Raw genomic sequence first — 13,508 nt, 5'->3', positions numbered from 1 at the left:
CGCTAATGATGGGAAATTTGCCGTGAATTAACTATAATAGCGGCATTACACATATTGAATGGTCGGAAATTTGCCTCGAACAGACTATATGTGTACTAAACACGCCGTCCATGGCGCTGCGAATACGTAAACAGTTCTAATAACGTACAATTAATCTTTGTTTATGGCAACATCACTTTTAAATGCTGGCTCCACAAGTATATTTTCATTTACTCCATTTAGTGTGACATATAACTAGCCAGATAAATGTCCACGATATCTGTGCTGTCGAAAGCACTTATTAAAACTTGGCCACTTGCCAAAAGCTACATTTTCTGAAAGTGGAAATCAGATTTCACCTTGACATCAACGGAAGTGAAAATCCAAGCCACTACAAATCAACATATATTTTTCTTCGTCTGATTAGTACTACAGGAAAACTTGACTTTCATAATTTCTTGCGAAGGACTTTGCGAGATGTGTTTAAAACCATTCGAAGTACACCCAGTTTGATAAACTGCCCTTTAGTTTATCAAGAGAGAGATGGATATTTCCGTGGGATGATGTTGAGGGGAGCAACTACTTATTACAGTAAATTTGACAACAAGTCACGAATAAACTAAATAATTAAAATATTAATAATATATATATATATATATCAGTAGCTTTGACAAAGTAGACACAAGTAAAACCCCCTCATATCGATGTTTGTGAACAAGCAAAGTTCAAGGTCGTTTGAAGGAGAACTGTTACGGTACGATTTAACCATATGTGTTTGATAAACATGTAATCCGAGAGGGAATTTCTGCAACTTAGACATCGTAATTTAATCAGGGGTCTAGCGGGGAGGTTTGGTGGTCAGGCCCCCACTGGAGAGCTTCATCCTCTCAGCAGCCTCCATCTGCAATACATTCTTTTAGGATTTTTAAATTCTCTAATCTCATTGACATGAGAGTGTTAATATTTTCTGCCCTCTAGGTAATTCTTGCCCCCTTTCCCTCCCATAAAAATCCGAAAAACGTAAGTGCATTTTAACAAAATAACAGAACAGCTGAAACGTGTTGGTTTAGACTTTTGGATGAGCTGTTTGAAGACTTAATTAACCTGTTTATAGTTTCAAACCAGCTGAAGCTAATATTAGTGTTACAAGTTGTCGATGTATGAAGTACACTGCTGGGGTGGCCGGACAGTTCGCTACTGAATGTTTCGTTATCTGATCATTTGATGTCACAATCTCCCTTACATATCTTACTGAAGATCATAAAATAAAAATATTCCTTCAATATTAGTTCATTAGACAAACACTCCAGTCAGTAAAATATTAGTAAACATTCCTTCAATATTAGTTCATTAGACAAACACTCCAGTCAGTAAAATATTAGTAAACATTCCTTCAATATTAGTTCATTAGACAAACACCACAGTCAGTAAAATATGACTAAATATTCCTTCAATATTAGTTAATTATACAAACATTCCAGTCAGTAAAATATTAGTAAATATTCCTTCAATATTAGTTAATTATACAAACATTCCAGTCAGTAAAATATGAGTAAATATTCCTTCAATATTAGTTCATTAGACAAACACCCCAGTCAGTAAAATATTAGTAAATATTCCTTCAATATTAGTTCATTAGACAAACACCCCAGTCAGTAAAATATTAGTAAACATTCCTTCAATATTAGTTCATTATACAAACAACCCAGTCAGTAAAATATTAGTAAATATTCCTTCAATATTAGTTCATTAGATAAACACCCCAGTCAGTAAAATATTAGTAAATACTCCTTCAATATTAATTCATTAGACAAACATTCCAGTCAGGAAAATATTAGTAAATATTCCTTCAATATTAGTTCATTAGACAAACACCCCAGTCAGTAAAATATAAGTAAATATTCCTTCAATATCAGTTCATTAGACAAACACATTCCTTCAAAATTAAAAAGGCTCTTATGTTGTAAAACATTTTATTTTAAAATGATGAAAGATCTGAACCTTTTAAAAATGTTTCAGGCTTTCCTTGACTAGTTGTCCAGCTATAATGAGCTATTTATACGTAGCTGGAAGGGGTAACGAGCTGACCGGTAGCGAACTGTCCTAGAACCCACTGCTGACTGTTTTCTCATCTCTTGACCGGAAGTGTTCTTCTATACGAACGGAGAGACACTTTCCCCCCCACGTACTTCATGCTTCAACAAGTACACGTCACTTTATAAGAAAATTTATAACACAGACACTCTATAACTGTTATGTTTTCATTTGCGAGGTTTGGATTGGTTTGAATTTTGCGCAAAGCTACACGAGGGCTATCTGCAGTAGCCCTCCCTAATTTAGCAGTGTATAACTAGAGGGAAAGCAGCTAGTCATCATCACCCACCGCCATCTCTTGAGCTACTCTTTTACCAAAGAAGTTTTTAATAGTGTACTATAACAAAGAACTCGCACAAAATTGTCATGATGTTACCATGCAATTCAACCATTTCCGCGCATAACCATAGAAAATCATAGAAAGTTGGGGGGGATTGGCATACATCTATATCATTTTAAAACAAACATAGATCAAAAGTACGTTAACAAAACCGCGTAGCAACAACAGGGATGAACTGCTGGGTTGTTATTTTCAGATCAAAACAGATAAACTCAAACACCGGAAAAGAAAAACGTTTTGGCAGAACGTATTGGACACCTTGCAGTTGGAAACTTTTCAAAAGTAAAAAACCTTACATTTCACTGTTGATGTGTACTGAGTTACATTTGACAAACCAAGCACATTACAGTAAAAAACAACATAAAGCCTTAAACATAGATAGATAATTTCCACATTAATTTGGAACGTAACCAGCCCGTGTAAATTCTCTGTGTTATTAAAGTGCAACAAGATAAACAGTTCCTTCACAACGATATCCTCTTCAATATATATATATCCGAACAGTCAAACTGACTTCTGATTTCCGTTCCCCAGTGGGACAGCTGTAAGTTTACGGACTTACAACGCTAAAATCCGGGGTTTGGTTTCCCGCGGTGGACACAGCAGATAGCCCAATGTAGCTTTGCTCTAAAACATACAATTATCAGGTTTCGTATCATTGTAGCAACCAAGATTACCTCGGTTCCACGACAATTAAAACTGTCGACACGAGTGAAAGAACACGTACATTTAAGAACGCCAACTAGTTACTCTTTTACCAACGAATAGTGGGATTGACCGTTACATTATAACGCCCTCACGGCTGTTCCAACAACCATGGACATAGCACGGATAGCCCGTTGTATAGCTTGGCCTAAGACAAATGAATAAACAGGCGATGAAACTTTGGTTCATAGTTCATCAGGAGACCCACAGTCGAGACTCCCACTCCCCCCCACACCCACTTATCCCATAGCTTAGTTACATAAAACTAGATTATTGTCGATACGGCGCGAAAAAGAATTGCAAATTTGAATATTTGAACTGGGGAGAATTATCATATTCAAAGTTTGTGACAAAAAAAAAAGGAAAATGGAAAATAAATTGTTGAATAGATTTTATCTTCTACATAAGTAAAAAAGTATCTCGGTTATAGTTGAACATCGATAGATTAAATATACAGATTATACGTATTAGGATCTTGCTTATAGGTTACAATCACCACCTGGCAAATTTGATCACTAGTTTTTCTAATCAACGTTCTGATCCCGAAACATAACAGCACTTATGCTAGCCTATATACTGGCAACATAACAGCACTTATGCTAGCTTGTATACTGGAACATAACAGCACTTATGCTAGCCTGTATACTGGAACATAACAGCACTTATGCTAACCTGTAGTAGTAGGCCTCCTTCGACCAGGTTTGACCATGGATGAGCATCCGTCCATTGTTAGCTCATGTTGATCGCTCGTCTAGAGCAGCGTCTCTTGTGACTAAGGAGACTGACACGAGAGTGACAGTCCCGGTTGCAGAGGTCACATATGTGCGTTGACGCTGGTCTGTTGGCTGCCTGTTCCTTTTGATGCGCTCGCTTCTCTTCTACCGCCACCGTCAATTCCTCTTCACCGATCTTCAGCTGTTTACGGAGATTGTTTCTCCAGTCGGCGCGATCGGCAGCCAGGTCCTCCCAAGTTTCGGTGTTGATGTTGAGCACGTTCATGTCTCTTTTGCAAATATCCTTGTATCTCAGCTGCGGGTGGCCGATGCCTCTCTGTCCTTCGGCAAGCTCTCCGTAGAGGATGTCTTTTGGGATTCGGCCATCCTTCTTACGGCGCACGTGGCCTATTCAGCGCAATCGTAACAGAGTGTACATGGTAGATTGGTTCGTACGAGACAAGACATCGGTGTTAGTTACCTTGTCTTGCCAGGAGATACCAAGTATGCGTCGCAGGCTTCTGAGGTGGAAGATATTCAGTCTTTTCTCTTGGCGGGCATAAATAGTCCATGTCTCGCTGCCATATAGAAGGGTGCTGAGGACACAGGCGCTGTACACAGACATCTTTCTCTTCACGGTCAGCTTAGAGTTTGTCCACATTCTTGGCGTAAGGCGAGCAAGCATCGTGGTTGCCTTTCCAATCCTCCTGTCGATCTCAGCATCAAGCGAGAGGCTGTCAGTAATGGTAGAGCCAAGGTAGATAAACTGGTGAACGATATCGAGCTCATAGTCATCGATATTGATGACTGGTGGTGTCGGTGTGTTCTGGCTCAGGACATTTGTCTTATTCAGGCCTGCGAGAGGCTGTCAGTAATGGTAGAGCCAAGGTAGATAAACTGGTGAACGACATCGAGCTCATAGTCATCGATATTGATGACTGGTGGTGCCAGTGTGTTCTGGCTCAGGACATTTGTCTTATTCAGGCCTGCGAGAGGCTGTCAGTAATGGTAGAGCCAAGGTAGATAAACTGGTGAACGACATCGTCATCGATATTGATGACTGGTGGTGCCGGTGTGTTCTGGCTCAGGACATTTGTCTTCTTCAGGCTAATGGTTAGTCCAAATTCTTGGCAGGCCTGCGAGAAGCGGTCCATCAGCAGTTGCAGTTCCCGTTCGGTGTGAGTCGCAACTGCAGCGTCGTCAGCAAACAGCATGTCCCTAACGAGCACTTCACGAACCTTTGTCCTCGCATTCAGGCGGGCTAGATTGAAGAGTCTACCATATGATCTAGTCCGAAGATATATCCCTTCTTGTGCTGAACCGAATGCATATCTCAGGAGGAGGGCGAAGAAGATCCCAAAAAGAGTGGGGGCGAGCACACAGCCTTGTTTGACGCCACTGCGTATTTCAAAGGGCTCAGAGAGACTATCTTTGAACTGCGCAGTCCCCTTCATGTTGGAGTGGAAGGACTAGATCAGGCTGTGCAGTTTTTCAGGGCAGCCAATTTTTCTGAGAACCTTGAAAAGACCATCTCTGCTAACGAAGTCGAAGGCCTTGGTGATGTCAATGAAGGCGACGTACAGGGGCATTCGTTGCTCTCTACACTTCTCCTGTATACTGGAACATAACAGCACTTATGCTAACCTGTATACTGGAACATAACAGCACTTATGCTAACCTGTATACTGGTAACATAACAGCACTTATGCTAGCCTATATACTGGTAACATAGCACCACTTCTGCTAACCTGTATACTGGTAACATAACAGCACTTATGCTAGTCTGTATACTGGTAACATAGCACCACTTCTGCTTAGCCTGTTTATTGTTATGTAGTAAAAACTGTTATGATTAGCCTAGATGTATGCTATTAACATAAAAGCATTTCTGTTTAGTCTATTTATTTGTAACATACCAGCACTTCTGGTTAGCCTGTATACTGGTAACGTATGAAGTTTAAGTTACTTGACTCTTGTGAAGTGTTTGAACACTTACTGTGAGCTACAGAACTACAGATTTATTTTTTTTTCAGAATTCCGCCAAAACGACACAAGGGTTATCTACACATAGCCGTCTCTAATTTTAAAGTTACAAACTATAGGGCAAGCAACTAGTCAACACCGTCCACCGCCAACTCTTAGTCTACTCTTTTCTTGATCGAATAATTGGATTTTACAGCACTCTTTTACTGCATACACACCGCTCCAAAGTGCGGAGCGCGTTGATGCAGCAACGGGTCTCGAGACATTAACCCTCACATTGACAGTCCAGGCACGTTAATTACTAGGCTACTCCCAACACCACAGCAGTTGTACTAAACAACACACAGTAGTAAGACTTGCTTGACGACACCCGGGAGTCAAGTTACTAGACAGCATACTAAAACACGTAACTTAACCAGCGTTTGTTCTTGTAGGCAGCTCCAGAATCAGTCAGTGATGCAACACATAACTTAACCAGCGTTTGTTCTTGTAGGCAGCTGCAGAATCACTCAGTGATGCAACACGTAACTTAACCAGCGTTTGTTTTTGTGGGCAGCTACAGAATCAGTCAGTGATGGAACACGTAACTTAACCAGCGTTTGTTCTTGTAGGCAGCTTCAGAATCACTCAGTGACGCAACACGTAACTTAACCAGCGTTTGTTTTTGTGGGCAGCTACAGAATCAGTCAGTGATGGAACACGTAACTTAACCAGCGTTTGTTCTTGTAGGCAGCTGCAGAATCAATCAGTGATGGAACACGTAACTTAACCAGCGTTTGTTCTTGTAGGCAGCTTCAGAATCAATCAATGATGGAACACGTAACTTAACCAGCGTTTGTTCTTGTAGGCAGCTGCAGAATCACTCAGTGACGCAACACGTAACTTAACCAGCGTTTGTTCTTGTAGGCAGCTGCAGAATCAACAATCAACGATAAGGATTGGTCAGTTATGTTTACTCGCGGTCATCAAAATAAACACAATCAACAGTGTTCGAAGAACAGCGCAGGAGTTAGAACGTTTCTATATAGTGCGAGTAATCTTTAATATTTATATGTTTCATTACTCACATATAATAAAGAAAGAAGATTTGTTTGTTTGTTTTTAGTTAAGCACAAAGCTACGCAAAGAGACATCTGTGCTCTGCCAACCACGGGTATCGAAACCTGATTAATAGCGTTGTAAGTCCGCAGACATACCGTTGTGCCACTGGGGACAAGAAAGAAGGACAGTCTCTCATAATTGACTACCAGTAAACCTTGTGATAACAGACACATTTTGGCTTTCTTTTAAAAGTGTAGTATATGGATGGACACATCCTTTGCACACTGATCAGTAAGTACAGATGCCTTGATAACAGATGCCCGTGGTGGGCAGAGCACAGATGGTCCTTTGCGTAGCTTTGCGCTAAATTCAAAACAAACAAAAACAATATCAACGAGCCCTCTGTCTTACAAATGTCCTAACTAGTTGGTACCCCTGTAAATCGACTTTTACTTCTCAATTTAATCGCTCAGCAGGAAAAACGAAGCCCAGATCTGACCAATCCCTACATATACAAGTTACAGTTTTCTGAATATGAATTCAAACTACACAGTTTAATCACACACACACACATATTGCCAATACCTATATACTTATAACTTATGATAATGTTCAATAAACATATACGTCGTTCATTAGGACGATGCAAAATTATGACAGGATGATAATGTAGATCCTCCGACAACTATAACTGAGCCAACATTCTAGACCAGTGATTCTCAGTCGGAGAGCCGCGAAAGCGCAGTTATGGGTCGCCACGGGTCGGAACAACTGTGACTGCTTTAAGTCATAAATTGTGGGCCTTCAGGTACAAAAGTTTGAGAAACGCTGCCGTAGATCATAAATCCGTGATAAGAAATCCTGCCTAAGATCAGAAATCCGTGATAATAATCCCTGCTGTAGGTCAGAAATCTGTAATGTTTTGTGGGCAAAGGATGAAACATCATAGGTGTTACTACGAACAACAGAGAATAAAAATAAACACAATCAACTTTCAGCCCGTCTTCATGTGAGCCATTGTGAATAAAAAGCTAGAGAAGGTTTTACTTTTATGTTACGAGTCACACTCCAAAGTTACACGAAATTAAAAAAAAGAAACAACACAAGTTAGAAAATATAATTATTATAAACATACTATATATGAGTCGCTAAATAAATATTCAAACATATACATAAATTTTACTGAGAGAGAGACACGTTTCATCATTTCCTCGAACGTTTAGTGCACAGGTGTTCCAGACTGAAGTCCTGACATTTTAAACATAAAATAAAAGAAGGAAATCAAGACTACAATACAATATTTTTAGACATCATGAATCACAATAGAGTATACTTTGAAATAATAAAAACCCTTTAAATGATGTAATATTCTATATATAATTGAATAAAAAATAATCAAAGTATGGATTAATTCAATAACGTTTTATTTGTTTATTTCAGCGCAAATCCAGACTGAGCTTACCACTGACCCACTATAGGGAAAATCAAATAAGGAAACGAAGCTAAAGAAAACATCACATGTAATTAATACATAAGCAAAATCATAGCCAGTTACTTTCCATCAAACTAAAAAAACACACTACTTACGAGAATCCAAGAAAAAGTCTTGTGATGACAATACTGGGAAAGCGAACCAGATAAACTTTACAACACACAGTACTGAAATTTAGAGAACAAAGACAAAACAAAACAGACAAAGCAAGTTGTAGATACGCGCATATCTTTTATTCGAAACAAATATTACTGATATCCCTAATTTATTTAGTCTGTTTCCTCACCAAACGTTATAAGTGGTAGAGTTCATATCGATTAATAACGCAAGGTTCACTCACAAGGATATCAGAATATTTTATTTTCTCTCGTTGTTTTCTGAGTTGTTTGAGTCAATATGAAGAGACTAAGCAAATTATAGTTTATGAAGAGAAATATCGGAAGATACTTGGAAACATTCATTTTTAGTCTATCGTTTGAAGCCAAACAAATTAATACCACGTCCTTCACCAAAACTTAATCTGTAAGATAAGAAATATGAGCTAATTACAGAGACACGAGAAGATAGGAATGCACCATTTATGTTGCTGAGCTTCATTCTTTGCTCATTCTTTCAAGACCAACAAATTAAAAATTTACTGCTGTGTTTCTTTCTCTGTTATAGCTTGTAATATTATCACGTCAATAATAACATTAATTTGTATTTTAATTCATATAAACAATTTAAGGTTTTGGAGTTGCTGCCATCTAGGGAGATTACTTGTAACTATTATTTTTCAGATAATGTTGGTTGGTCGCCTCTCTTAACTGCATACAGTCTGTTTTACAGCTTGATAAATTTACAGTAATCCAGATAATTTACAGATAAAGTTTTCTTACAGCTCTCTATAATTATAAAGGATTAGGCAATTTCTGAAGAGAACTTTGTTTGCTTGTAGTTGAGCACAAAACTACATAATGGGCTATCTGTGCTGTGCCCACCGCGAAACATTTTAGAGTTATAAGTCCTCAGACATATCGCTAAGTTACCGTGGGGGGCTTTTCAGCAAGAGCTTTCCTTCTTAACACATGTAATTAAAGAGGTAAGTCCATAGTTAAAGGAAGTGCAGTTCAAGCTTTGATGGGCGAGAACATTTATTTCTTAAAAAAAGATAGTCAACGAAGAAGAGGGTACTGGAGGAGCAAATCTGATGAGATACGTGATATAAATGTTTAAATATTTATGGCCAAGCATATGTATGATAAAGTTTTCAAACCCATCAACTTAACTGTGTAAAAGAAACTGAAACAAAAGCAAATATAGTGTTGTTAATGCCTTGATTTATCTATATCGAATTTGATTGTTAAACAGAAAGCTAATCAATGAGCTATCTGTGCTCTGCTCACCACAGGTATCGAAATCCGATTTATAGCGTCGTAAGCCACTGGGGATCACCTACGTTAAAGACCTTATGATCAAAACTGACATACTTACCCTCAAATTCACGACTTATTTTCATACCGTTCACTACCGCTGAGGTTCAAGTATTGCATAATTTTGAGTAATTTTATGGTTTAGCTAGTCACAAGGATCTGTGTAAATAACTGATAACAGCTGTAACAAGGCATGTCATATATCCACCTAGTGGTAGCAGCTGTAACCAAGTTAGTCATATATCCACCTAGTGGTAGCAGCTGTAACCAAGTTAGTCATAGATCCACCTAGTGGTAGCAGCTGTAACCAAGCAAGTCTTAGATCCACCTAGCGGTGACATCTGTAACCAAGCAAGTCTTAGATCCACCTAGCGGTGACATCTGTAACCAAGCAAGTCTTAGATCCACCTAGTGGTGACAGTTGTAACCAAGCAAGTCTTAGATCCACCTAGCGGTGACATCTGTAACCAAGTAAGTCTTAGATCCACCTAGTGGTGACTTCTGTAACCAAACAAGTTATAAATCAACCTAGTGGTGACTTCTGTAACAAAACAAGTCATAGATTCATCTAGTGGTGACAGCTTAGTGGTAACTACGCAAGTCATACCTCCACCTAGTGATAACAGCTGTAACCAAGTTATTCATAGATCCACCTTCTAGTGACATCTGTAACCAAGCAAGTCTTAGACCTATCTAATGATGACAGCTTATCAGAAACAATTTTCGAATACATCAGATACGTGAACTTCTTTGTACATAAAAAAAAGTAAATGTGCAGGGCACTACGATTATATTAGATCTTTATGACAGAAATAACAAAGCCCTGAAAATTAAAACTTTATAAAAGTTGTTTTGGTTTTAATAACGGATTTGCCATAATTAAACTACGCAGATTTCGAAAATAATATTCTTTTTTTTTCTGTCACGTAAAGATTTTTTACAAATCGGGAAGAAAAAAATAACTCTTACTTTGATCAAATTATTATTTCGTTTACCACAATGAACATTTTTTATTATTATGTTCGTTAACAAAATACAAACAAACTGAAGAAAAGGGAAGAAAATTGATGTCAATATGCATCTTCATTCATCCTGATTTCTTTTGTGAAATCTACGTCATTTAATCTCAAAACTACGCGTTGTTGTCTTTCTTTTATGTATTGCGTTATAACGTTTTATGAAAAAATCTGTATGTGATGGAGAAAAGTGTTTATCATTTTCGGATTCACCGTACAGGAATTACCGTAGAACGTGTAAAAATATCAAGACAATAAAACCATCGCAGGCCTGTGTAATTAATTATACGGATAAATTCTGACGTCAGTATAAAACGTTTGTTGCACCTTTTTAATTTGTATTTAGAAAAACTCTAATTTGTTGGCTATTAAACCTTTTTATCAAAATATCAAGCTCCATAAAAAATGATGGAATAAACATAAAATAATTAGTGTAAAATTTGCTCAAGGTTTTAAAAAAAGTGTGTCATGAACAATATAATTACTGGAAATTTAGCCCACATTTATACATATATATTTAACTCGAAATATCTGCCTTATCAGACGTGATTAAAGAACTGATGCTGTTTTTGGTTTGATTATTTTGTCTCATACTAAGCTTATTGGTTTAGTTATAGCTGTAACAAGCTTCAAAACGAAAGATATCTTAAAACAAAATTCTGTGAACTGACTTAATGGACATCAGTGAACTATTGAGAAGTATTGTATGTGACTGGGAACTGAGGCTGTGTTGAAAAGCTCGTTTGATATATGTGGTAGCAACGTACGTGTATCAAACTTAGGATGGGAAGGGTTAGCTTGTGATGTATACGTCCAAAACTCGGATCTCGGAAACTACAGCACCAATCATAACTGGGTAATATTTTTATAACTAGGCAGTATTTTTATAGCTGAGCAATAGATAAAACAATTGAAATTTCCACAAAAATGATATGTTTCAGATTTAACCAATAAAAATTACAAACTATATATATATAAAATAAAAAAACAAACTTAAAAAAATTATTTGTTTTTCTTTAGTGAAAATATCATGAGGGTTGCAACAGAAAAGCAAGGCACTTTCATTGATAACTGTGTCCACAAAGAAATATTTCAATAAAATCTACTCTGTGATGTAATGCTGTGATGATAGCTCATTTTTAAACTAAAATTTAAATAAAATCCTTTATCTCATGGAAGGTGAACGTTATTGAATGTCAAGTATGAGAACATTGTTGTAGAACTGTCAGACAATTCCAGAAAAGGTTGCAAGCCCAATAGCCTTCCACAGCCTTTCTGCTAGTCAAACTAATAGCAGGGAAAAATGACAGCAACAATGTATCTATCAAACTGATGATGGTGGTAACAATGTGTTCAACTTCACGAAAGAACAATTCAAAACTCTTCCTGTTTCTTCGTACTGAGACACCAAACACGTGGTTTCCCATTAGCTGAAAGTTTCTTATTTAAAATACACATTTGTCTTTTACTCTGTACAGCTACCAAAGGGCTATCTGAACTAACTGTCTCTAATTTTGAACAGATAGGTTATAGGAAGGTAGCTAGTCAACAGCATTTACCGCCATCTCCTAGGCTACGCTAATTGAATAACAGTGGAATTCCACCGTCACTCTTATAACTCATCCACAGCTCCAGATTGAGGAGTGCCACTTTTTAGCGGCAATGAGATGCAAACCATAGACCTTCGGATTCACAGTCCAGCACGCTAACCGCTAGGCCACGTCCGAACCTTTATGCGCAGAAACATCCCTTTCTAGAATGCGATATACTTTTAACTCAGTCTAATTACATATTAAGCAATCTCGCTTTTAATCCAACAAACCCTCCATCATTTATCACCCAAACTCTACATCCATAGTTAGTTAAAATGGAATATATATATATATTAATCTTTTTACTTGCATATCCCAACACAGTCATAAGTAAGTTAAACCATCTATCCAGACCAAAGTTATCTTTTGTCATTCTTACCAATTACGTATCACAATTATTTAGTCAGCCAGATAAATTTATAATTAGCATATCCAGTCCCACCCCTTTCTATCTAACCAACACAGTTGTATTTTCTCAAGAACTCTTTGTTTTATCCATCTCTTCTATCAACCAACCATTCTCCACCCTATCGTGCATTATTTCCAAATAGTCTGGCTAGACTGAAGCCTAGGGTTCCTTCCAGTCCCAACCAGTCACAAGAAAGCTGCCTGAAAGTGACCACTTTACAACTATAATATAAAAATCGAAGTGTGACACTCGTAAATTATATAAAAACAATTTTTTTTCTTATATTTCTAGTCATCTTTTTCGGATGAGTTCTTAAAGAGGTTTTTTGTTATAATTAGTCCTCAGATTGTAAAGATTTAACAAAGGGAACTCCACTAGAAACTGCTTAGGGTTAAATTGAATCAATTTAGTGTATTGGCCATCATTAGTTTTACCTACCGTTAGCTTAAGGTCTTATTATGTATAGCATTAAGTACGATAGTATTTGACAGTAGGGATAGTGATGAAACAAAATGGCGGCCATAAAAATCGTCCGTTTAAGACCAACCTTTAAAATGTCTGAATATTAACAATGGCTAGTTCACAGCATTGGCTGAGGAAAACTAAAGCTTATTGTACTTATAAAACCGCCTAAATCGCCATATACGTCTTTATGGAGTGAATCAGAATTTCATTATTTCAACGAATTTTCATGTAAGTAAGTAAGTAAGTAAGTGACTTTTCTAGACAAAA

General features: G+C 37.5%; 1 protein-coding gene across 1 annotated transcript in view; it reads right to left on the bottom strand.

The window, feature by feature from the left end:
• Positions 1 to 12,297: 12,297 nt before the first annotated feature.
• The window catches only part of LOC106474341 (peripheral plasma membrane protein CASK-like), a gene marked incomplete at both ends in the record, with an annotated part of 16,153 nt that continues 14,942 nt past the window's right edge, over positions 12,298 to 13,508 (bottom strand). The window contains one exon of the mRNA XM_022402650.1: positions 12,298 to 12,320. Within this exon, the coding sequence (XP_022258358.1) occupies positions 12,298 to 12,320 (23 nt within the window). The remainder of the gene's footprint in view (positions 12,321 to 13,508) is intronic.

Source organism: Limulus polyphemus, unplaced genomic scaffold (genome assembly GCF_000517525.1).
Source record: "Limulus polyphemus unplaced genomic scaffold, Limulus_polyphemus-2.1.2 Scaffold7094, whole genome shotgun sequence".
NCBI lineage: Eukaryota > Metazoa > Arthropoda > Merostomata > Xiphosura > Limulidae > Limulus > Limulus polyphemus.
This window is presented reverse-complemented; position numbering and strand designations above follow the sequence as displayed.